We start from the raw sequence: 27,623 nt of genomic DNA, 5'->3' as shown, positions 1-27,623 counted from the left end.
CAGCGAGTCACAACTTGACCTCGCCAGGCTCCTTGTGTGACCCCACTGACATCAGCCTAGATCTTGTTAAATAGGATTACGCTGGCTACCTGCCATTCAGTGGCTCGGACAGGACCTTATCTCCTGTCTTCAGACGGCTTCCAACAAACAACATCATGCACAATGACCTACATTAAACAATGCCACATGCTGCTTTGTTGGAATCCGATAACTGGCGTCCAGTTTTGGTATTTTCACTCGAAGAGCGACTTACCTGGATGAGTCTAGGTTAATAGGACGCTTAATTCTGTTAAGAACATTAAGCCTGTTAAATGTTATAGCGGCAAAGAATATGTGCATAAATATTTTGACTCAAAATCGATATTCTGGTACCAAATTGTACCAAAAATGAATCAAACCGCGACCTTAAAACTGAGGTACATACGTATATACCAAACTGTGATTATAGTACCTTTAAACTTCCTTTAAATACAACCCTCGCTTATTTTACTTTTAAGACAATAAGAGACTTGCGGTGGGTACAGGAGCGCCGGAGTTCACATCCTCCAAAGAACATGTGACATGTCTCGATCTGCCTCCCATACGCTCCCTCGAAGCAGGGACACCAATTTTACGGGCGTAAGAGGCTTTGGCCCTAATCCTCAGTTGATCTTCATAAAGTTTGTGTCTTACAATTAAGTGCAGATGGTTTGCAGCTGGTTGTAAGGCTAGTAAATAACTCAGGGGCCTCTATTTTCGCCCGGGATTTGGTGGTGGGGGTAATCCTTCTCTCTGACAGTTTACCAGATTCAAATCAGTCTAGGCTTTGCTTGCCTCCCCTCCACTCGTCTTCCACTGAGTTCTCTCTGCTGCTATCCCACTCTCTCCATCAAAAGCTCCTTATCTTCATTTAAATATGCGATCATTTAGTGGAAGCACACACCAACACATATGCGACTGTCTAAGAACAGGGTCGTGGGCGGTGCGAGAGTCTCGTTCAATTATCCCTGCCTGGAAACCCACTTTAGGAAAGGAATTAGTGGTCATGAACATTCTGGGAAATGCTTCAAAATGGCGTTCAAGGTGTGATGAGGGACAATATGGTGTATTGGAACGGCCATATTTAGATATGCTAAGAAGCTGCTATAAGTTAGCTATATTTCAAGAAAAAACAGCATATCTTACTACATATTATATTATTATAATTTTTGTTTTGTTTTGTTTTTAAATTATTTTTTATTATTTTTTATTATTATTTTATATTATTGTTATTTTATTAGATATATATATTTACTATTTTACTATTTTATATTTGACTTTATTCTTGTTAAATAGCGAATCTAAATCGTCCATTGGTATGAATGTGAGTGTGAAAAGTTGCCTCTTCCCCAAAATGAGCTGGGATAGGTTCCAGCATGCCCCCCCCGCCACCCTAATTAGTACTAAGGGGCTTAGAAAAAGAATAAATATGAATGGATAGTCTCTCCTAATGTTATGACTTTTAAAATAACATTTCTTTAATACTCAGTTGCACGGCGGTTGAGTGGTTAGCACACAGGCCTCACAGCTAGAAGACCCGAGTTCGATTCTACTCTCGGCCATCTCTGTGTGGAGTTCGCTTGTTCTCCCTGTGCATGCGTGGGTTTTCTCCGGGTACTCCGGTTTCCTCCCACATTCCTAAAAACATGCTAGGTTAATTAGCGACTCCAAATTGTCCATAGGTATGAATGTGAGTGTGAATGGTTGTTTGTCTATATGAGACCTGTGACCTGAAGACAGTTGGGATAGGCTCCAGCACCTCCCACGACCCTTGTGCTGATAAAATAGTGCCCCCCCCAATCATCAATAGTGTCATATTGCTGTTTTCTTGTAGTATAATAAAAAGTGAGGTTTGGTAATGTCAGCATGCATTTAGGACCCCTCTCAAGGGACAACTCGAGGCCCCCAGGAAGGTGACCCATCATGTGGGAATAGTTGTGTGATCAGAGGCAGGTGAAGAACAAACGCTCCCTTGGAAACAGCTTGATTCTGCTACTCTTTTTTTTTTGGTGCTGTCACTCCTTTATTCAAATATATTCAAATTCTATTTATCTGCTAGAAGCGGAAGGACATAGCGGCGCAGCGGAACCTCATCTGCATAAGACAGTAGCTAACTGCCCGAGTAGCGCCTCAGGATACGAACAGATGGGAGTGTTTAGCAACTGCGCACACCCGCCCCTCCCACCCAAAACACACAATCATGCATAAGCACTAGAACACACACACACACACCTCCTCCACTCCTCGTACGCCACCTCTCCTTCATCCCCTTTTTGCTGCTTGTGCACCCCTCCCGCCCACTAACCTCTATACCGAATGTTCAGTGAACCTGTCAGGTCTCATCGCCCAAAATTCAAGACGCCATATGCCTTGTTCTGACTTCTAACCCGCCTCTTCCCCCGTCTCCTTCATGGTGACATGAAAGTACCCCCCTCATGGAACGGGAACGTGTCTCCACCTCTGTCTGATTTAGAATGCCTGGCTGAGATCACAGCGGTTGCAGGCAAAGCTTGTCTGGTATAATCAAAGCAGTCATTTAGCATTACGTGACACGGGCGCCGTGTGTGTAGTTGGAGATACATCTGCGTCAATGAGAAGATCCATCCAATATCTTGGATGGAATAAATGCTGTGCTTTATTTGGAGTACAATATCCAGGCGGTTCCATCACAGGAACTCGTAACGTCTTCAACTGTGACAACATTTGCAATGACTTGTGGTGTCCAAACACAAAATTTGTCATTTACAAGTTGGTGACACATCCATGATTTTGTTATTACATTATTTTTACATTTCAGCCACCACCTTACTATTGGTGGAAAAAAGTTTATTAAAAAAATCAAAGCATGAACAGCCGTTTGGTTGCGGAGTGTGAGAGGGGAGCCAACCGTGCCATCAAGTGGCCAACTGATGCAAAGCTTTGACTTTAACCTCTGGATGGGTCAAGGATTAATTGGACTTACATTATTTTTTATGAGAAAAAACATTTTTTTTTGGTTAGCATCCGTTTTGGTTAGAGTCAGACCTTCCGGATGCTAACCAAGGTTTCTTTGAGGCCTATACTGACTTTGAAGGTAAATAACTTTTTTATTTTTTATTTAACATAGTTTTTGCTGGGGCGGCACGGCGGTCTAGTGGTAGACCTCACAGCTAGGAGACCAGGGTTCAATTCCACCCTCGGCCATCTCTGTGTGGAGTTTGCATGTTCTCCCTGTGCATGCGTGGGTTTTCTCCGAGTACTCCGGTTTCCTCCCACATTCCAAAAACATGCTAGGTTAATTAGCGACTCCAAATTGTCCATAGGTATGAATGTGAGTGTGAATGGTTGTTTGTCTATATGTGCGCTGTGATTGGCTGGCCACCAGTCCAGGGTGTACCCCGCCTCTCGCCCAAAGATAGCTGGGATAGGTTCCTGCACCCCCGCGACCCTTGTGAGGAAAAAGTGGTAGAAAATGAATGAATGAATTAATACTTTTTTCTGGGCTGTGGTTACCACGCAGACCTCACAGCTAGGAGACCCGAGTTCAATCCCACCCCTCGGCCATCTCTGTGTGGAGTTCTCCCCGCGCATGTGTGGGTTTTCTCCGGGTACTCCGGTTTCCAAAAAACATGCCAGGTTAGGTATGAATGTGAGTGTGAATGGTTGTTTGTCTATATGTGCCCTGTGATTGGCTGGTGACCAGTCCAGGGTGTACCCCGCTTCTCGCCCGAAGACCCCTCGCCACCCTCGTGAGGATAAGTGGTAGAAAATGAATGAATGGTTTAAAGAAAATAAAAAACTGTGAAGCTGTACTGAAAAAAAGGGAAATGAGATTTAGACGTAAACACAAAAGTACGTAAAAATGCTAAAACTTGCCGTGGACTCCAAAGGGTGAAGCACAAATGTCAACCGCTTATTATAGGTTAATGATAAATCAAGGCAAAGAAACTGTGTGCCCTGTTCTTACACAATAAATATGCTGAATCTCTCCCGTTCCGGGCATTTGACCTTGCACAGAGGGCATCTCCCAGCAGGCACGGCCTTCCTGACAGTCTGCTGTTGTTTATAAGGTCAACCCCACCACAGGGGGCAGTATAGTCATTACACACACCCCATGGCATGTCTCTGGCAGTCTGTTTCTCTGTGAATTCCTGTCATAAGGTCAGAGGCTACTTACTGTCGTCCTGCACTTGTCATCACGACGGACCTCGGAAGTCATAACACCTCCAGAGAAAGTAGAACATGTTAATTGCCTCCAATGAAACAAAATCGGTAGGATGCTTTCAGAAATTTGATGCCGTCGGTCAGATTCCGCTTACAGTCGCCACGTTGCCATTAGGGGTTGGGTATAGTTTATATAACATTCAGTACCAGGTCCATATTGGTGCCAGTGCTTAAACCGGTAAAAAAAGTTGTAACGTGGTACTGAAGTTACTTGCAAGATGTTAACTTGCATATTTTGAGGTGAAGTACAAACGGCCTGAACATTTTAGCTAGATGCTACATTCAGTGTAACACTGTCACGACAGTTGACTCACTGGTAGCTATATATAGTTTTCTTGTCATATCGACGTAATTTTTCGGTCTGGTTACTACCGTTTATGTCAGCACCAATGCCATTAAGGTACCAAGTATTGGAGCACATCCCAGTCACGTAATCCTGAGCATACGCAATATCCATTCCATATTCTGCTCGGGCGTATTCTCACATTAAATACAGCGGTATCTTCAGTTTTCGTATGCCCCAGTTTGTTTTTTGCCAAAAGTTATTGTAATTTATCCACGTCCTTGCTGACAATCCGCTTGTTTTTGTCTGTTTACATATTTCACTGATAAGGCAAAGCGTCATCTAAACAGACTTTAGACGGAAGAAGGTTTTCAAGCTCTGGCTTCTACGTTAGCCATAACTCCCGCTAGCCAAGAGTTGTGTTTGTTGTTGTTGTTCGAATGTTCGGTATTGGAAAATCAGATTACTAATTCTAGTTGTTAGCGCACAGACTTCACAGCTAGGAGACCCGAGTTCGATTCCACTGTGTGGAGTTTGCATGTTCTTCCTGTGCATGCGTGGGTTTTCTCCGGGTACTCCGGTTTCCTCCCACATTCCAAAAACATGCTAGGTTAATTGGCGACTCTAAATTGTCCATAGGTATGAATGTGAGTGTGAATGGTTGTTTGTTTATATGTGCCCTGTGATTGGCTGGCCACCAGTCCAGGGTGTACCCCGCCTCTCGCCTGAAGACAGATGGGATAGGCTCCAGCACCCCCTTAGACCCTTGTCAGGATAAGCAGTAGAAAATGAATGAATTACTGTTCTGTGGTTGAATACGGCCACAAAATATATTAATATTAATAGACCAAAAATTACGATACCATATCATGATATAGTAAAGGAAATATTGCACTATTCATCGTTCACTCTGTGAAGTTGTGGAATTGCCGTTTGTGACACGTATTTTCTTGCAGGCCATTCATACTGTCTGTCAAACATTTGCAGCATTTCTTGAAATGAATTCTTTATTTTTAGACTGTTAGCCAAATTGTCCATAGGTATGAATGTGAGTGTGAATGGTTGTTTGTTTATATGTGCCCTGTGATTGGCTGGCCACCAGTACAGGGTGTACCGAAGACAGCTGGGATGGGCTCCAGCACCTCCACGACCCTCATGAGGATAAGCGGTAGAAAATGAATGACTGAATGAATAATTCATGTAGCTTTACACCCCAACAGAGACATGTCAACCAGAAAATGACATTGATTCAAAATGTATTTCCTACATTCTGGTTAATACATGAATATTATGTGAATGAAAATCAACAAAGCCCATATATTCAAGGATGGCCTAATTTTTAAAGTGTGTGTTGTGACTCTGCAGTGGCGTAAAGCATGTGTTGTTGTAACGGTGAAACACAGACTTGTAGTAAGGAGGTGTCTGCCGGCGAGGTTGTTAGTCAGGAGCGCTGACAGTTCAATCCAGCATTGCCGCCATTCAGAGGACAGCATCTTTTGTTCTTCGGCTACAGTAAAAAAAAAAAAAAAAAAAAAAAAAAAGAGGCAAAGCTCTGTATGCGCTGTAACCCACTGACACCTCCCTCTGATCAACCTCACCAGCACTCAGGTCTCTCCCTCCGCATCCCTTTCTCCCCCATATGCATAAGGCCAGGAGTCACTCTCCTGGTTGCCACAGTAACCAGCTTACCTCTCTCTCTTATAAAGCACCTAAACACACAAAATGGACACAATTAAAGGATTTTGACGGAGTGGATGGTAGGTAGTATTTCAAAACGCTTCTTCACTACTTCTCTTTTTGCGCACTTTTCTAGACTATAGCAAAAAAAATAGTGAGCACACTAAGAGGGATACATTTATACAAAGCGAGAGGTCTAGTTTTTCTTTTATGCATGATCCACCTGCTCCCCATCCCCCTCCTCTGCATCCACTCTCCCACCCCCCCACTCCTTTCACCCACTCTCCGCTGCCTTATTGTGCCCAAGTGGAAGTCAGGAGGATGGACGGCCACGTTTGATACAGTCACGGCATCTCGTCCGGCTATTCCGCACACCTGAACGCTACACGTCGATCTGTCTGTTCTTATTGCTCCCTCATCTGCGGATGCGCCCCATGCCCAATTAGTCTCTCATTACCTCCTAATTAGCCTGGACACAGCAGCAACTGGTAGCACAATCAGAAAGAGAGATAGAGAGAGAAAGAGAGAGAGATGAATGTAAATCAGTTCCAACCATTCTAACGTTATTTGTGGCACTATTTATTCTCAGATGACAGCACGTTAAATGCTCGGTGGTAATTTAGTGCAATATGGTAATCGGAGTGATGATGGCTATTTCTCCCCCTCGCCGGCCAGGATTTTTTTGTCCTTTTCACGGGGGTTGCTGTCAGCTAAATGACACTGAAGGTTTAATTGGGTGTTTTAGATCACAGGCATCACATGATAAATTATGGAAATCAGCTCAGTAATCATTGATTATCGTCATTGTCTCATGCTGTTTTTTTTTTCATATAGGCTAAATGAGAACAGCAGGGCACAATTAGTGGGCTGCCGTTTTTTTTGATGAATGTGCATTTTTTTTATTATTGCTTTCATGTGTGAAATGGGCTGTGAGTTTCTTGTTTATAAGTAAATCTTTTAATATGTTGGGTTTATTTTGTATTATTTTGTGATATTAGCAGTTGTTGGTTAGTGGTGAATGTATTTTCTACATTATTTGCCGTTTGTGATACGTATTTTCTTGAAGGCCATTCATACTGTCTGTCAAACATTTGCAGCATTTCTTGAAATTAATTCTTTATTTTTAGATTATTAGCCACTGGTTAATTGGCGACACCAAATTGTCCATAGGTATGAATGTGAGTGTGAATGGTTGTTTGTCTATATGTGCCCTGTGATTGGCTGGCCACCAGTCCAGGGTGTACCCCGCCTCTCGCCTGAAGACAGCTGGAATACGTCAGGATAAGAGGTAGAAAATGAATGAACGAATGAATGATTTACTGTTTTGTGGTTGAATACGGCCACAAAATATATTAATATTAATAGTACCAAAATTATGATACCATATCATGATATCGTAAAGGAAATATTGCATCTTGTTCACTCTGTGAAGTTGTGGGATTGCCGTTTGTGACACGTATTTTCTTGCAGGCCATTCATACTGTCTGTCAAACATTTGCAGCATTTCTTGAAATGAATTCTTTATTTTTAGGCTATTAGCCACTGGTTAATTGGCGACTGTTATTTGTCCATAGGTATGAATGTGAATGTGAATGGTTGTTTGTCTATATGTGCCCTGTGATTGGCTGGCCACCAGTCCAGGGTGTACCCCACCAGGGGCACATGATGACCCTAGATTGGAATATTCCTTTCCATGTATACCATTGTTTTCGGAAAAGTCATTCGGAAAGAGAAAAACTCCTATATATAAACGTGGCTAATCACTCATTCACACGCTCGCTTGTCATCCACTCGCTGTCATCCTCCCACCTTTCTATTCATCCATCCGTCCATCCATTCACATCGGCCAGCAGGAGTTGCATCTTCCCCAGCAAGCTAGCAGGTCTGTTTAACGAGAGCAGTGGGACAGTGTGGCACTAATTGCTCCATGTGATTTATATCAGGCTGGGACCAGTCAGGAACACAGGCAGACGCCACCAGTCGTCTGAAAGCAGCTGCTCCACCCAATATTTATTTAACCCTCTGCTAGCTAGCGTGGCACTAATGCCGCTAACGACGAGTCTGTGGGGAGTCATGTCCCTGGTCAGCATCGTGTTTAGCAGCCGTTCTGGAGGGCTCGCTGCTGGAAGTGTTTGTGGATGGGATGCATGTGTCGTCAGATACATGCACATGTGTGTGTGTGTGTGTGTGTGTGTGTGTGTGTGTGTGTGTGTGTGCGCTGAGGGGGATACAGTTACATTTTTATCCCAAAAATAACACATGAAGTAACACAAATTGAACACTACATGTAAAATCATTCTATTTTATAACGTATAATATATACCCCGCAAGGCATGCTGGGTCACCTGTTGGGAACGTGTGTACATGGGCTTCCCAACATGCCGTGCGGTTTGTAAATTAGTATAGAAATATATTATTTAGGACTGCACGGTGGTTGAGTGTTAGTGCTAGGAGACCCAAGTTCAATCCCACCCTCGGCCATCTCTGTGTGGAGTTTGCATGTTCTCCCCGTGCATGCGTGGGTTTTCTCTGGTTTCCTCCCACATTCCAAAAACATGCTAGGTTAATTAGCCACTCCAAATTGTCCATAGGTATGAATGTGAGTGTGAATGGTTGTTTGTCTATATGTGCCCTGTGATTGGCTGGCCAACAATCCAGGGTGTACCCCGCCTCTTGCCCGAAGACAGCTGGGATAGGCTCCAGCACCCCCTGCGACCCTCATGAGGATAAGCTGTAGAAAATGAATGAATGAATGAATGAATCATTTGAGTGTTAAGTTGCTGTGTGATGAATTTAGTGCTGTTAGTAATGTGTTCTTTGAAAGATGACACAGTGTGTCAGACTGTTGACCTCTTGAGATTTTCGATGGGTTGACAATTTTTGACTCCAATTTTTTTGACTCCAAATTGTCCATAGGTATGAATGTGAGTGTGAATGGTTGTTTGTCTATATGTGCCCTGTGATTGGCTGGCGACCAGTCCAGGGTGTACCCCGCCTCTCGCTTGAAGACAGCTAGGATAGGCTTCAGCACCACCACGACCTTGATGAGGATAAGCGGTAGAAAATGAATGAATGATATTATTTAGCAAGTCTATCGGTGTGTAGTTTGGTTGCACCGTGAGTGAGGCAAGCTCTCTGTTTCACAAGCTCCTGCTGGTTTGTGTTGCGTAATTGAAAGCACCGTGTGTGAATGCTGAAGCTCAAATAGAAATAGAAAGATTAATACAACATTTCCTTTTGGATGACCTTGAAAAGTAAAACATTTCCCCTCCAGTATTTTTGGACAGATGAGTCTCCATTGGTGATTGGTCGGGCCACTGTACTGAGCCGCCCAATTTGCACAGTGCTTATTTTTCTGTTGTGTGTCAGCAGTGATGGACACTTCCATCCTACGCCTGTCTGCCTGGCTCATCTGGAGCGCTCGGCAGAGACATCTTGGGGTTTGCCTCCGCTGGTACCTCAGCAACAAATCCCAAAGAGCGTTGCCATTAATAGATTTGAGGAGTATTTCTATAATCTGATTCATGTATTCACACCTGGCACGAGCTTAATGATGCGTTTACACGTCAGTGGAGCAAACAAACACTAAATCATCTTCAGTCAGCAAACATCTGCATGCAAGACCATGAAGGGAAAGGGAATAAAAGAGGGGAAGGCTGATTTGGTCTCCGTAGCAACCTTGATGGATGTTTGTCAGGTGGTGCGGCTGTCAAGCGCCTTGACCACTGCAAGCTCTGCAGGCAGAGATGGGGGAGGGGCAAGAGGAAAACACCAAGGAGGTGAGAAAGGAAAAGCAAGGATGCAATAGAAACATTTTCAGAAAGGGCGGTGGGTGCTGTGACCGTTTGATCACATGGTCTTTGTTGTGTTGTTATTAAAAGTAACGTCGTGTATAAGCCTACACTTGTTCGGTAATATGAACAAACAGATGTAACATAATTAGATAATTAAGTCATATAAATTTATAGATGGGCTGCATGGCGGTCTAGTGGTTAGCACGCAGGCCTCACAGGCAGGAGACCTGAGTTCAATTCTACCCTCGGCCATCTCTATGTGGAGTTTGCATGTTCTCCCCGTGCATGCGTGGGTTTTCTCCGGGTACTCCGGTTTCCTCCCACATTCCAAAAACATGCTAGGTTAATTGGTGACTTCAAAGCTGGGACAGCTGGGATAGGCTCCAGTGCCCCTCGTGAGGATAAGCGGTAGAAAATGAATGAATTACTTTTTTGTGGTTGAATATGGCCACAAAATATATTAATATTAATAGTCCAAAAGTTATGATACCATATCATAATATAGTAAAAGAAATATTTCACTATCATCGTTCACTCTGTGAAGTTGTGGAATTGCCGTTTGTGACACGTATTTTCTTGCAGGCCATTCATACTGTCTGTCAAACATTTGCAGCATTTCTTGAAATTAATTCTTTATTTTTAGACTATTAGTCACCGGTTAATTGGCGGCTCCAAATTGTCCATAGGTATGAATGTGAGTGTGAATGGTTGTTTGTCTATATGTGCCCTGTGATTGGCTGGCCACCAGTCCAGGGTGTACCCCGCCTCTTGCCCGAAGACAGCTGGGATAGGCGCCAACACCCCCTGCGACCCTCGTGAGGATAAGCGGTAGAAAATGAATGAATGAATAAAATTTATAGATGAAAAGTAGGTAATAAAATGTTGATTTTTTTTAACTGTTGTCTTGTATGTTTAGATGTTGGAATGTAATGAATGGGTTGAGAAATATGAGAAATAACTTTAATGGGAATTTTTGAACCAGAAAATCCAGACTTAGAGAAAAACTGGGAATTTTGGGGATGTGGATTGTTTGCTTCAACTATTTGAAGTCGAAACTTTTTGAATGGGTTGAGTAATGTGAAAAAAAATTGAAATTGAATTTTTGGGATGCAAAATGTGGAAATTCTGGAAATTTTTATATGCGGAATAATTGTTAGCTTGGTTGTTTTGAATGTGCTAAATGATTTGATGTTGGAATGGTTTGAATGAGTTGATAAATGTGAACGTATCAATCATTTTTAACATCAAAGGGAATTTGTCTTTACAAAATGTCCGATTTCTGGAATGTCAGATTTGCAAAAAATGTCCTGAATGGGCGACAATTTGCAGTGGTGTTCAACAAGTGTACAGTATTCTCAGAAAGATGTGGCTGCTGAGTGGTGAGTGTTGTTCAGGACCATGGATAGTTCCTTGTGTGTCATTGTTCCATATCTGACAACCCTCTTGTTTTTTCCGAGAAACTTCCTTTCCTTTTGCTATCCTGTTTTGTTTTTTTTTTTTACTTTTTTACTTTTTTTATTTTCTAGCAAATTTCCTGTGTTTTTCAATTGCAAATGACGTGCTCTTCTTTGTACATATGTACATGATTTTATTTATACACTTATGCCGGGTGTTGTTGAGCAAGACTATTACTCAATGTCAACGAAACAAAAGAGACTGATAGGCTTTATTATAGATTAATGGAGCATATAATACACACACCAGGAAGTAAATAACTATAAATAACAATAACAATGATACCAAGACAAGGCCATTGAAGTGGAAATGGCATTGAATGAGCTTAGGCTGAATGGGGAAGTGGGAATTTTGTGTAAATTTGTTTGGATGCTGGAATTCTTTGAATGAGAAATATGGAAGCAGTGACATTTATTTCAGTGGGAATTTGGGGGGGGCAGACAATGTGGAATTCAGGGAAAACGTGGACATTTTGGAATGCTGCGAATAAATAGGCTAAATGTTTTCAATGAACTGAATGGTTTCATGTTGGAATGCTTTGAATCAGTTGAGAAATGGGATAAAAGTAAGAATTTCAAGAAAACTGAGAATTTGTTTACGTTTCAATCATTTGGAACTTGTGAAAATGGTGTATTCATGTTTAACGGGAATGTTTTAAAATGTGGATTTACGGAACATATGACATTCTGGTATTGCAATTGTTTGAATGGGTGGAGAAATTTGCAAGTGTCAAAAAACAATTTAAAATAATTTTAATGCAGAATAACACACAATATTATTGTATTCACACAATAATAATACCAAGAATAACCGCAATAAAAATATAAAGTAGAATATATGAACAAGAAATACATTTAAGCCTAACATATTAAACAATGGCAGATATAAATATACAAAATAAATATGGAAAAATGTCTTAATATGTCTTTTGTTAGAGATGAGAGTGCTAACCGCCCGCAATGATCAGAAATTAGCATCAATTACATTCTTGTCCTAATCCAAATATTGCCGTATTTTTTTCAACTTTCATTGGTCTTCCGTGGCGCCCTCGCTCATCCTCCTCAGCGTGGCTCCTGAATATTTAATAAGCCTGAATTACTCAGGCCCTCAACTATAATGATGGGAAAATCAGACAATTAAAGCGAAAGGGCTCCAGCTTTAAGTCTCACCTCCCCCAGAGGAGCCAGAGATTATTTAAAGTGGCACACTGTTTGATTATCTAATCCTCCTCTTGGCCCCTCTGCTTTACTCACAGAGCAGCGCTGCCTGCTCCACTTGCCACCGCAAATTACCATGAAACACAAATGAGCACTGTATCCACGTCCGTTTTCCATAATCAGGACTGCGATGCGGCGGTCGGCGGTCTCAAGCCAGTCAGGCTTGAGGCTTGTGTGATTTAGGAAAGATATCAACATTGAAATATGCCACCTTGTTTGGAAAAATAACAGCTTTTTGTGTCCATTTCATGTCTTTTGGGTAGAGATGTGCCACACGCATTTCCACTCTGGGAAAAATGTTTTTTTAAATTTTATTTGATGGATTATTACATGGAAGCAAAAACATATAAAAACAGTGACATTTTTGGAGTGTTACAAATTGTCAAATTGTATTATTTCACACCCAGTTGAAGCATTATTATTATTAAATTGCTTTAAAAGGAGCTTTGGAGGCCATTATGGGGAAGACATATTATGGGATAGTCCAACATTTTTCCACAGTGACTGGAAGACCTCATTCATTAACTTTCTTTGTGTCTACATTTTAAAAGGACATTTTTGGTTTGCGGCCTGCACGATGGTGAGTGGTTAGCATGCAGGCCACACAGCTGGGAGACCCGAGTTCGATTCCATGTTCTCCCCGTGCATACGTGGGTTTTCTCCGGGGAGTCCGGTTTCCTCCCACATTCCAAAAACATGCTAGGTTAATTGGCGACTCCAAATTGTCCATAGGTATGAATGTGAGTGTGAATGGTTGTTTGTCTATATGTGCCCTGTGATTGGCTGGCCACCAGTTCGGGGTGGACCCCGCCTCTCACCCAAAGACAGCTGTGATAGGCTCCAGCACCCCCCGCAAGCTATCGTAATACCACACTTGATCAAACGTACTTAATATTTGTCAGATCAAAACATGCGGCATAGGACGTCTATTAAAACGTGTGATACCAATACAAGGGTCTGTCTTCCCAAAGCATCATGGGAACTGTAGTTGTTTTAGCATTTGGAATGTGGGAGGAAACCGGAGTAAACCGGGAGAACATGCAAACTCCACACAGAGATGGCCAAGGGTGAGGTCTGCGCGCTAACCACTCGACCGCCGTGCAGCCCAGCAAAAAACTATGTTAAATAAAAATACGAAAATAGTTATTTACCTTCAAAGTCAGGATAGGCCTCAGTGAAACCTTGGTTAGCATCCGGAAGGTCTGACTCAAAACGGATGCTAACCAAAAAAAAAAAAATTCATAAAAAATAATGTAAATCTAATTAATCCTTGACCCATCCAGAGGTAAAAGTGGCCGAGGGTGGGATTGAACTCGGGTCTCCTAGCTGTGAGGTCTGCATGCTAACCACTCAACGTCGTTTCAGTGTATGAAAAAAACAGTTAGAAACATCTTGCCCAGCTGCCCCCCCCCTTTTTTTTACTAAAGGTTAAAACTTCCAGTTCAGATAAGCACTCCTCCCCAGATTTAGAACTCTATTGTTGAAACAATGTCAGTTTTGACTTGTGGAAGACAAGTCTTTGTCTGGGTGAAAGAAAAAAAAAAGTGCTCACTCAGCTGTCCCCCGAGACAGTCCAGATAGTGAAAAGAGATTTTGCCATTGTGTTTGCCAAAATACCACACAGATAAAACTGTGTTCGAACACTGTTCATTCTTAAATTGCATATAACGAGATGGAGCTTTGTCTTGAAGATTCTGCTGCACTTTTAATCCAGAATATAGAAACACATTTCTAATGGACAAAACTGCTGATATTTAGTTTGGATTCAATTGAATACCATTTAGCAGTAGTAATTTATTTTGTATTAATTACATACTAGCTTGGTTTGGATCCACACCCACCGAAATCCGACCAGAGCTCAAAGTGGGGGGTAGGTCACAGTTGATGCACTACACTGCTGATAGCGATTTCATTCTATAGTTTTTATTGCATTTCCAAGATGAAGACAATATTCTATATCAAGTTACATTATCTTGTCTCAAACTATTAATGAAAAGGATGTATAAATAGCAGAATATTTATGACAAAACCGTAATATGCTGAGGAAGAACCGTATCCAAAAACGATCCCATCTAACACGACAAGAGGAATGTGGGCCAACATTGAGGCCTCGGGCGCCTCAGGGTTGGATCTTCCCTGTTGTCTCCTCATTTGAATATCATTGAACGACCATTTGCATCCAGTTTTAATAGTTGTTTACTCAGCCAAGCAGAAGATGACATCTTTATATGTGGTTGACATATGAGGCAGTTAGCCTCAGGCTAACGCGTGTCTTGTTAATGAGCAGAGGGATTCTGCTGCTGATTAGGAATGGCAATAAAAAAAAAAAAGCACAGCCTTCCGCTCTGACTCAAGTCAGCAGATAGGAAGTTGGCCTCAGATTGGCTACTTGAAGTCTTGAGTCCAGGTGTGGTGAGGGATTGACGCCAAAACCGTGATCTCAAGCCGGCCCCGGATGTGTATTAGGGACGTCTATTAGACATGGCTGCATAGGAGCATTGAGGGAAGCATGTGACACTGGGAACTGCATGATCCCTTCCATTGGGAAATTGGACAGGAATTGCGAAAGTTGAAGGTAAGAGATGTGTGATTCATGAACAAGTTGTTCTAAACTAGAGATTTTTGTACTTAAACAAGACTCATGGGTACTAGTCTCTCTTAACTTCTCCATTCTTGGATGGAATTCATTCATTAATTCATTCATTTTCTACCGCTATCCCAGCTGTCATCGAGCGAGAGGCGGGGTACACCCTGGACTGGTGGCCAGCCAATCACAGGGCACATATAGACAAACAACCATTCACACTCACATTCATACCTATGGACAATTTGGAGCCGCCAATTAACCAGTGGCTAATAGTCTAAAAATAAAGAATTCATTTCAAGAAATGCTGCAAATGTTTGACAGACAGTATGAATGGCCTGCAAGAAAATACGTGTCACAAACCGCAATTCCACAACTTCACAGAGTGAACGATGATAGTGCAATATTTCCTTTACTATATCATGATATGGTATCATACTTTTTGGACTATTAATATTAATATATTTTGTGGCCATATTCAACCACAAAACAGTAATTAATTCATCTTCTACCGCTTATCCTCACGAGGGGTGCTGGAGCCTATCCCAGCTGTCCCAGCTTTGGAGTCGCCAATTAACCTAGCATGTTTTTGGAATGTGGGAGGAAACCGGAGTACCCGGAGAAAACCCACGCATGCACGGGGAGAACATGCAAACTCCACACAGAGATGGCCGAGGGTGGAATTGAACCCTGGTCTCCTAGCTGTGAGGTCTGCGTGCTAACCACTCAACCGCTGTGCAGCCCTTTGGACGGAATTGCCTGATTATAAACAGAATCTACTGTCAAATGCAAAAAAATGACATAATGTGAATGAAATGGGGCTGCACGGCGGTCGAGTGGTTAGTGCACAGACCCGAGTTCAATCCCAACCTTGGCCATCTCTGTGTGGAGTTTGCATGTTCTCCCTGTGGTTTTCTCCGGGTACTCCGGTTTCCTCCCACATTCCAAAAACATGCTAGGTTAATTGGCGACTCCAAATTGTCCATAGGTATGAATGTGAGTGTGAATGGTTGTTTGTCTATATGTGCCCTGTGATTGGCTGGAACGAAATGCTGTCATCGTGAAGAGGACTGTTTTTGTTAGGATTGTATACCCTTATGCTCTACCACCCCACCACTTACAGTAGCGGGACTGTGGCTTGCAAGACATTAGCTAGTGTGTGTTGCTATGGAAACCCCAGCAGCTGTCAGCTGGCCTCCCACAAGAGTGACAAATGATTTTTATTACAGGGGCTCTAAATAGGTGGGATCCCCCAGCTATTGACATGCTTATCGCAGGCTGATCAAAGTGGAGGAGTCGCTCTGCCAATAATTCTGGTCGGGCCTAAACAGGCCCTCCCGGGCTCATCGTACACTTATTACTCACTGATGACACATGCTGTGACCCTGGTCATTACGTCACGTTTCCATGGAGGGCATTGGGGTGCACTCATAGTCATATTACATTTCAGTCTTGTTTTTCTTCTCAATTCTAGCTCGTCTTGATATTAGATATTTACTGTGTTTTTGTCATTTATGTGTCTGTATGCTAACAAGAAACATTGTATCACTTTGTGTAGGAGTGAATTGGAAAAAATATATCTCGTATTTAGACATTTGGGGGCCCAAGGCCACATACTGTAATAGCAACCCAGAAGGGGGAATGGGACAAAATAAGGACAGGGCAGTAAAGCGTTTAAAAATAACATTGTTGTCTGTATGTTGTTTTTTTTTTAATACCCCGAGGAAAAATATCTGTTTGTCATTGGCCACTGTTGTGTAAGAATCTTAAGAATCCAGATTATTGTTATTATATATTTATTATTATTGTTATATATGTATATGTATATATATACTATATATATATTATATCTATTGAAACTATATCTATCCATCCATCCATCTACCCACCCATCCATCCATCCAACCATCTATCTATCCATCTACCCTCCCATCCATCCATCCATCCACCCACCCATCCATCCATCCATCCATCCATCCATCCATCTACCCACCCATCCATCCATCCATCCATCCATCCATCCATCCATCTATCTATCCATCTACCCTCCCATCCATCCATCCATCTACCCACCCATCCACCCACCCATCCATCCATCCATCCATCTACCCACCCATCCATCCACCTACCCACCCATCCACCCACCCATCCATCCATCCATCCATCCATCTACCCATCCATACATCCATACATCCATACATCCATACATCCATACATCCATACATCCATCCATCCATCCATCCACCCATCTACCCACCCATCCATCCCTCCATCCCTATCCATCTATCCATCTATCCATCTATCCACCCACCCATCCATCCATCCATCCATCCATCTACCCACTCATCCATCCATTCACCCACCCATCCATCCAGCCATCCATCTACCCACCCACCCATCCATCCATCCATCCATCCATCCATCCATTTACCCACCCATCCATCCATTTACCCACCCATCCATCCATCTTATCTATCTTATCTATCTATATACATAGATACATAGATACGTATTTAAAGCATCGACACGTTCATGGCCTCCAATGTGTGTCGCTCCTGGATGATGAAACATCACTTGAGTGTCTAATTTGATTGTGGCCGACACAAGAGCACTGCGGCATACAAACACAGAGGTTGCCTGTTGACATCTGAGATATTTTCATTTGATAATTGCTCTCCCTTGCCATGATGGGGAATTTGCATATGAAAGTTGCGCCGCCCGCCCCCCCCCCCCCCCCCAAATCCCCCCCCAAATCCCCCCCCCCCCTTCTGCCAGTGAGGTAATTTGTAAGTCATTTTAGATGACAGCGTGGTTGAATCCCACTGGTGGGTCCACCCCCCCACCCCCTCCTTGATGTTTTATTTTGTCTCTCTTTTTCTCTGCATCACTCCATCACTCCACTCATGTCTCAATTAAAGCATTTTGAGGCAGGGGAGCCAAGGTACCTCGTTTAGATTTTTTTTGGGTGAGGGGGGGGCAGATTGTTGCATTAGGAGTTATAAAAAAAAAAAGCTCAGCTTTTGTCGTTACATGCAATTGTGTTCAAGCCTCATCTCAAACCCGCTGATGTTAACTGGTGTCCAGCGTAAACAGGCCTGATTCAGCCTTTTTCGTTATTGTTATTGTGTCCTACAATATTGCTTTCAGTGGAAAACTGTGTGGCTTCATTGTAAATATTCACTGCCGATCCACAAATGGGAATAAAAGAAGGAAAGAGAACGGGCTGATAAGGTGGAAAGAAGGATTTTTGTAAGGTTTTGCAGGAGGGATTTTAGTTTCCACCTCCATGTTGACCAGTAGGGACGGTGTTGGTGGGCTCACATCCACCATCCCTCTGCCTCCAGTTTGGTCTCATGTGACCACATCACATTTCCCCATCGTTCCCCATCATTATTCAAATGTTGAATTGTGTATTTCGTGGTCTCTTTCCCACCAATCTTCTCGCTGATGGTCTTGTAGTCCATTCCGGTTGTGTGCAGGTCCCTGAGCTCCTTTGACAGCTCTTTGGTCTGTGGGAGTCTGTTTGTTAGGGCCGGCGCATCATGACCGGGACAGTTTTTCAAATCTTTTTTTAGTTTATTCATTAATGAAATTTCGCGCAACTAATACCTTTTTATTTTATTTTATTTTACAATCTTGTCCCTGAGGTCCTTTGACAGCTCTTTGGTTTTGCCCATGCTCCATACTGTTTCTGTGACTGGTGTGTTTTACCCACATAATGAGTTGAGACTTATTTTATTTTAATTAATTTCATTTCATTTCATTTTACATTCTTGTCCCTGAGATCCTTTGACAGCTCTTTGGTCTTGCCCATGCTCCATACTGTTTCTGTGACTGGTGTCTTTTACCCACATAATGAGTTGAGACTTATTTTTATTTTAATTCATTTTATTTCATTTCATTTCATTTTACATTCTTGTCCCTGAGGTCCTTTGACAGCTCTTTGGTCTTGCCCATGCTCTATACTGTTTCTGTGACTGGTGTCTTTTGCCCACATAATGAGTTGAGACTTATTTTATTTTAATTCATTTCATTTCATTTTATATTCTTGTCCCTGAGGTCCTTTGACAGCTCTTTGGTCTTGCCCATGCTCCATACTGTTTCTGTGACTGGTGTCTTTTACCCACATAAGGAGTTGAGACTTATTTTTATTTTAATTCATTTCATTTCATTTTATATTCTTGTCCCTGAGGTCCTTTGACAGCTCTTTGGTCTTGCCCATGCTCCATACTGTTTCTGTGACTGGTGTCTTTTACCCACATAATGAGTTGAGACTTATTTTTATTTTAATTCATTTTATTTCATTTCATTTCATTTTACATTCTTGTCCCTGAGGTCCTTTGACAGCTCTTTGGTCTTGCCCATGCTCCATACTGTTTCTGTGACTGGTGTATTTTATCCACATAATGAGTTGAGACTAATTTGTGTGTTTCATGTACACATTAACGGTCTGTGGGGGTCAGAATGCTTGCTGGTGCGCGGGGATCAAATACTTTTCTCGCTCTATCAAATATTAATACATTTATACCCTTTATTTTGTTATTTTTCTGGATTTTTTTAAATGTTCGGTCTCTTATCTCCTTAATATGCTTTTAAGGGGGTAAACTTACACAATTAGCAGTGACTCAAATACTCACTTCACCCACATGCTGCCAGGTGGGGACATAAATACACTCTCTGTCACACACACACACACACACACTGCAGACAAGTGTTAGTATGCAGCAGGTGGAGCAGAGAGAGGGGCAGTGGAAAACGTAGCGAAACGCCTGGAGTCGTTATTATTGACCATTCCTCCATGCATTCTCTGCTACATAAACGCATTTACACTCACTTGTATGCACAAAGCACACACACACACAGAAGACAAACAAATGGACACACAAGTCAGTGTGATTGGGGGTGGGGTGGGGTGGGGTTGGGTGAGGGGGTGGGGGTGCCGGGACTGCAGTAGCACAGAGCATAAAAGAAAACGCCCTCAGCTCACAAGGACACGTGCTGCAGCATTGATTGCGTGCAGGCAATCAGGATGTTCAGGAAAGAAGGACACAAATTCTACTAGGAATAAAAATTGCAATCAATTTCACTATTTCTTAATTGATGTGTTGAATTATTACCCTAGAAGATTATTATCCTATGCATCAGATTACAATTAAATGCATCACATAATCAGTTCACAGTTCCACATGTCCAAAAGGAGTAGGAAGAAGCAAAGCTTATTAAATTCTACCCCTCCATCTGATACTGTAACTGTTAGATTTATAACTTTTATTTATTATTATTATTATTTTTTAATTTATTTAATTAATTTTAATTTTTTTTAAGTAACTGTTAGGATATTTGCTGTTACAATTCAGTAATTTGTTCACTTCCTGCTTTCCTAATATAGTTTTAAGTTTTTTATTTTATTTTTATTGTATTTTTTTATGTTTTTTTTATTTTTTATTCATTTTTTTTTTTAAATGTGTTGAATTATTACCCTAGAAGAGAAGGAGGAGGACAGAAAAAAGACTAGGGGGTATACCCGTGGGTGTCCAAAGTGTGGCCCAGGCAACCAACCAACCAACAGGATGATAAAAAGACGACAGGAAAGCGGCATTCCTTCGATAGCTTCTTTTTTTTGCCAAACATCACGTTCTAATTTTATGATATTTCCCACCTTACATTGGTACATGTGGTTAGTCACACATTAGAACGTGCCAACCACAAACTGAAAAGAAGGCCCCTCGGGATATCACAACCCCGGTTTGAGTTTTCTAATTAGGTCAACACTCGCTGACAGTGGCGTCCTCGCCGTCTATTTATTACTCTGTCACCTTCAAGACTGCCATTTTGCTCGTTAGCGGAATTAGAATTAATAGTACTTTGTGGTATATGATAAACTGTAATGTCAAGATGGAACGTAGGTCCCGTAGTCTGCATTATGACATCCTTTCTAATATTGCCAGAATCCCCCATAGTGCGGTGGCCCCATTTGATCTTCATCCAGACAGACCGCTCTATCATCTGTGACACATAAAATGTACTGGCAACCACAGGCTACAGCGCTTATTACTCCTCATAAACACTCACTACCTCAGTGCTCCCACGTGTTCATTTAAATTAGCATAACATCGCCATGATATTAGCACGAGTGGCCGGCCAAGCTTTGCCTTATCAAAGCGTTCTGTGATCTCTGGTCCCCGTGCTTCAGTCAGGAGCAGGGAATGTGAGAAGTGAGAGAGACGCTTTCCTGAGAGAGAGAGCAAGAGAGAGAGAGCAATGAGCTACATCATAACGAGCTGTGTTACACTTGCACACAACACACAGCCTTGTCACAGCGCCTCAGAGCTAAATGGGCTGCAGTAAATGTTGGGTGACTACAATCGCGCAGAGCCATGCAGCGCACTTGGATTGCTAATATTTGCCGAGAGACATCCGTACCGGACTTTGGATGCGCTCGTTTCGCTGATTCTGCTGCATAACAATAAATACATGCTTTCTAGGATAGCATGTGTTCATGAAACATACCCGTCAACCTTCCGGTTTTCCTGTTTTAGTTTCTTGTTTGTCCTGGTGTGACCAGCTGTCTTGTTTTGATTTGGGATTTTGTATAGTTTTTCATTTAGGGGTAGCAGTGACGCGACATGACGACGGCCCCTGCATAGGGTTGGCCTCTTCACCTCAATGTCCTTATGTTTGTTATTTTATTTTATTTTATTTTATTTTATTTTATTTTATTTTATTTTATTTTATTTTATTTTATTTTATTTTATTTTATTTTATTTTATTTTATTTTATTTTATTTTATTTTATTTTATTTTATTTTATTTTATTTTATTTTATTTTCATTCATTCATTTTCTACTGCTTTTTCCTCACAAGGGTCACAGGCGGTGCTGGAGCCTATCCCAGCTGTCTTTGGGCGAGAGGCAGGGTACACCCATTGAAAATCTCAAGAGGTCAACAGTCTGACACACTGTGTCATCTTTCAAAGAACACATTACTAACAGCACTAAATTCATCACACAGCAACTTAACACTCAAATGATTCATTCACTAATTCATTCATTCATTTTACTACCACTTAGTATCCTCACTTGGGTCGCTGGAGCCTATCCCAGCTGTCTTCACGCGAGAGGCGGGGTACACCCTGGACTGGTCGCCAGCCAATCACAGGGCACATATAGACAAACAACCATTCACACTCACATTCATACCTATGGACAATTTGGAGTCACCAATTAACCTTTTGTTTAGTTTAGTTTAGTTTAGTTTAGTTTAGTTTAGTTTAGTTTAGTTTAGTTTAGTTTAGTTTAGTTTAGTTTAGTTTAGTTTAGTTTAGTTTAGTTTCCCGTTTTTCAGCCATTGAGGCTGATATTATTGTTGATCTAAATGCTCTTACATGCTAAACAGATTTCCTCTGTCAGGAAAGGTGCAAGCTACAATTTCCCTGTACTATGAAATTTTATTGGCCATTATTTGATGTTTTTGTTATGCAAATTTGGTCATAGTCACACGTAAATGTGCACGCCATGGGGTGTTTCGGTTGTGCTCTTCCTTTTGCTGATGATTGGTTATGTTATAAATGCTAACATTTACTCTCTGTGTGTCTTTACAGTGTCGCGGTTTCTTATCACATCCACGGGAGCCCTTTATATCCTAGATGTCCAAATGGAGGATGGACTGTACAACTATAGATGTATGACACGCCATCGGTACACAGGAGAGACGCGACAAAGCAATAGTGCCCGCCTCATTGTCTCAGGTAGAGTTAAATTTTGTATTTATTTATTAAAATGGTTCAAACTAATGTTAATACATTTAGTTTTACACTTCACAAGTGAACATTATATTGCTGTGTAATATAGCGATGCTATATTATTGCTCACCGTAGATCCAACAAACTCAGCACCACACATCCTGGACAGCTTTGAACGTCGGGAGGTAATGGCTTCTCACCGAGTGGAATTGCCATGCAAGGCCTCAGGCCACCCAGCACCCAAATACCGCTGGCTGAAGGACAACCGACCCCTGGAGCCCGACACGCGTTACAGACAGAGTGTGACAGGGCTGCTCATCGAGAGATCCCAACCCAGCGACACGGGCACGTACGTGTGTGAGGTGTGGAACAGCTACGGCAGTGCTGAGGTGGTCGGCAGGCTGCAGGTGAAAGGTCAGTGTCAAGCCACTTTTCATTGGGAGGGCTTCTTTGAATGGTAATGGTTTTATTTCATTTGAACATGCATCAGATTACAATTGAATGCATCACATTATCAGTTCACAGTTCCACATGTCCAAAAGGAGTAGGAAGAAGCAAAGCTTATTAAATCCTACCCCTCCATCTGGTACTTTTACAATCAGTAACTGCTACATTTGTTCACTTCCTGTTTTCCTAATATAATATTTATTTATTTTTATTTATTTTATTTTTAAAATTTTTTTATTTATTTAATTAATTTCGATTTTTTTTTTATTTTTTGTCATTTTAAAATGTTTTTATTTTTTAAAAGTAATTGTTAGGATATTCGCTGTTACAAATCAGTAGCTGTTACATTTGTTCACTTCCTGCTTTCCTATTATAGTTTAAGTTTTTTATTTTATTTTTATTTTATTTGTTTATGTTTTTTATTTTATTTTATTTTTGTCACGTACCAAAGTACGAGGTGATATGACCATACAATGACATCATGGGTACCATAGTAAGTGTCAATATAGTGATATATATATAGCACATCATGACTGGTTCAAGACTCCTCACCCTTGTATATAATAATAATAATGAATTGTAATAATAATAATGAGTATAATGCTATTATTCGGCCAATAACAAACCGAGTCCTTTTTCCATCGATAATAACCAAAAACAACATAGTTTTAAAGCTTCTTGCCTTGCAGGCATACACAAACGGAAAAACAAACTGCGGGCCACATATGGCTACAGGGCCGCACTTTGGACACACCTTCCGTAAAGTGATAATTTTGTAGAATTGCTGTAATTTGGTACAAGAAATACAACACATGACGTACAGTATACAGTATACATCCATACACTAAATGGACAGTATTTGGACTATTGTACCCCAATAAGCTAAAAATAGAATAATGCATGGAATTAGTCCCCCCTTTTGCATATATCTTATAGTACTCTCTCTTTCTCTGTCTGTAAGACTTTGTACAATACTTTACTTTTTTAACTGTTATGACTTTCAAGTGTTTCCATCGATTTCCACATTTGACCAGTAACCTCTCTAACTTCCAGAGATGCTGAAAGTCGTGGTGAGCCCTCGTAAGGTGAAGGGCAGCGTTGGCAGCCAGGTTTCGCTCTCCTGCGGCGTAACTGGCTCGGAAGAGTACCAGTTGTCTTGGTATCGTAACGGCGAGCTCATCTACCCAAGTAACAGTGTCCGGATGACAGGCCAAAACCGGGAAAACCTTGTTATGGCTGGGATGGCCAAGAGTGATGGAGGAGCGTATCAGTGCTTCGCCAGACATGGGAAGATGTCGGCTCAGGACTTTGTCCAGGTCATATTAGAAGGTCAGAATCCTCCTCATCTAGCATAAATTATTATTTATAATATTCCGGTGCATAAACTGTAGCTTGTGTTAGAATTTTCAAAGATCTTTGATCCTAACATGCCTTTTTCTCTCCGCTTATGCTGCTCAGATGGTACACCAAAGATTCTGGCATCATTTAGCGAAAAGGTCTACAACATCAATGAGTTTGTATCACTGTCATGCACGGTGAAGGGCACCCCGGAGCCCCGGGTGACCTGGACCCTTGATGACGAGCCAGTAATCCGGGATAGTCGCCATCGAATATCCTACTACACCAACTCTGAAGGCCATGTGGTCAGCCACCTCAACATCAGCCAGACCCAGGTCCCGGATGGAGGGGTTTATCGCTGCATCTGCAACAACTCAGCAGGGGCCATTTCCTACCAGGCGCGAATAAACGTAAGAGGTGCTTGTCAGATCAACTCTTCCAACCTACCATCACATATACACATCAACATGTCTTGATTTATTCTGGGAAAATTTGGATTATTAACATTGGGCCGGGGGCTGCACGGCGGTCGAGTGGTTAGCGCAGCTAGTAGACCCGAGTTCAATTCCACCCTCGGCCATCTCTGTGTGGAGTTTGCATGTTCTCCCCGTGCATGCGTGGGTTTTCTCCGGGTACTCCGGTTCCCTCCCACATTCCAAAAACATGCTAGGTTAATTGGCGACTCCTAATTGTCCATACGTAGGTATGAATGTGAGTGTGAATGGTTGTTTGAAGTGCATATGTGCCCTGTGATTGGCTGGCGACCAGCCCAGGGTGTACCACAGCTGTCTTGTTTTGATTTAGAATTGGCCTCTTCATCTAAATGTCCTTATGTTTGTTTGGGCCGACGCATCATGACCGGGACAGTTTTTTAATCTTTTTTTAGTTTATTCATTAATGAAATATGAAATATGTTATTTCATCCCCCTTTGCACAACAAAATACCTTTTTATTTTATTTTATTTTATTTTATTTTATTTTATTTTATTTTATTTTATTTTATTTTATTTTATTTTATTTTATTTTATTTTATTTTATTTTATTTTATTTTATTTTATTTTATTTTATTTAACAATCTTGTCCCTGAGATCCTTTGACAGCTCTTTGGTCTTGCCCATGCTCCATGCTGTTTCTGTGACTGGTGTCTTTTATCCACATAATGAGTTAATGAGACTGACTTGACTTGACTTGACTTTACGTTACCTTTACCTTTACCTTTACCTTTACCTTTACCTTTACCTTTACCTTTACCTTTACCTTTACCTTTACCTTTACCTTTACCTTTACCTTTACCTTTACCTTTACCTTTACCTTTACCTTTACCTTTACCTTTACCTTTACCCCTTTACCTTTAACTTTAACTTTAACTTTAACTTTAACTTTAACTTTAACCCTTTACTTTACTTTACTTTACTTTACTTCCGCTTATCCTCACGAAGCTCGTGGAGGGTGCTGGAGCCTATCCCAGCTGTCTTCGGGCGAGAGGCGGGGTACAGCCTGGACTGGTCGCCAGCCAATTTATTGGGCCTCTCGCCCCAAGACAGCTGGGATAGGCTCCAGCACCCCTGCAACCCTCATGAGGATAAGCGGTAGAAAATGAATGAATGAATGAACATTGCGCCGACCCATCGGGGGCCAGGTCTGGAGGTCTAGAGGAGACACAGCTTCAATTCGCCGCTCCTTCTGTCATCAGTCACCGCTGACAGCATTGTCTTTTGAATGCCGTGCTCCCTCCCTAGCTCCTGCTGATAGGTTTATATCGGGACACCGTTCGGGTGATTTACTGTTCCTCTCGTGGATGACGCTGAAGCTATCTGCTCCCCACAGCGACACGCCTCGCTGGCTTTGCCGTTGTCACGTAGCAGTAATATCGCTTCACTCCCTGTGCCTGGTGCACAGCCGTTAGTGATTGCGTACCGCAGACCGGCCAGATCTGTGCAGCCATTGGTTTAACTTGATTGTGTTCATTCATGCATGATTAAGGCTAAATAGAGCGATCCAGAAGTGACATGCGGTCAAGCGATGAAGATATTTCTCTAAAAGTGCCATTATGGGGGAAAGTACTGTATAATAGCTGTTTCTCACGTCATTGCTTCCTTAATCGTGCTAAAGGGAGTAGCTACATGCAGGATGTACCCGATCTGCAAGCATTACACCGGTAATAGTTAAACAGAAAGAATAACACAGGGAACCTTGGTCTACCGTATTCTTATTATTAGTAAAAAAGGTGAGTTTATGACCGATCGGTTATGCCGACAGCCGCTTATGACAACATGGGGCGTCGAATTAAACGTCTTCTTCTGGCTTGGCTTGTTGCTTATTCTAGCAACAACACAAATAATGTTGCTGCTAGAATAAGTGTTAAAATAAAATTATTAACCTGATGAATAATCATGATATACACAGTATATAATGTTTCTATTCCACCGAATAAATGAGAATTGTCAGAATGAATCAAGGCATGTCAACTTTGTGGTGCATTAAAAACACACAATCCAGCAAACCCCCTGCCTCAAAGTCCTTTTAAGAGGGTTGTCTCTCCAATGTGTCCTTCAAGGGCCTGCCAGCATCAGACCAATGAAAAACCTCACTGCTATCGCTGGGCGGGACATGTACATCCACTGTCGCGTCATCGGCTACCCTTACTACTCCATCAAGTGGTACAAGGACTCCAATTTGCTGCCGTACAACCACCGACAACGGGCCTTTGAGAACAATGGCACCCTGAAGCTTTTTGATGTGCAGAAGGACGTGGATGAAGGGGAATACACGTGCAATGTGCTCGTGCAGCCCCAGCTCTCCACGCACCAGAGCGTCTATGTCACTGTGAAAGGTATGGAATCCACTCACTCACACGTGCATAACAC

General features: G+C 41.9%; 1 protein-coding gene across 3 annotated transcripts in view; it reads left to right on the top strand.

Moving 5' to 3' along the window:
• dscama (Down syndrome cell adhesion molecule a) overlaps positions 1 to 27,623 on the top strand; it is a 90,658-nt gene that overhangs the window by 35,957 nt on the left and 27,078 nt on the right. For 2 of the 3 annotated variants that reach the window (XM_058087998.2, XM_058087997.2), the window contains exons 4-8: positions 22,831 to 22,977; positions 23,107 to 23,385; positions 24,472 to 24,747; positions 24,877 to 25,173; positions 27,314 to 27,589. In XM_058087998.2, coding sequence (XP_057943981.2) covers positions 22,831 to 22,977; positions 23,107 to 23,385; positions 24,472 to 24,747; positions 24,877 to 25,173; positions 27,314 to 27,589 — 1,275 coding nt within the window. Of the gene's footprint in view, positions 1 to 22,830; positions 22,978 to 23,106; positions 23,386 to 24,471; positions 24,748 to 24,876; positions 25,174 to 27,313; positions 27,590 to 27,623 lie in introns of those variants that run through there. The other variant, XM_078787632.1, reaches the window with a different exon arrangement.

The sequence above is a fragment of the Doryrhamphus excisus genome, linkage group LG21 (assembly GCF_037039965.1).
Source record: "Doryrhamphus excisus strain RoL-2023G ecotype Guam linkage group LG21, RoL_Dexc_Guam_v1.1, whole genome shotgun sequence".
Lineage (NCBI taxonomy): Eukaryota > Metazoa > Chordata > Actinopteri > Syngnathiformes > Syngnathidae > Doryrhamphus > Doryrhamphus excisus.
The sequence above is the reverse complement of the archived record's forward strand: the minus strand, read 5'-3'. Positions and strand labels throughout refer to the sequence as shown.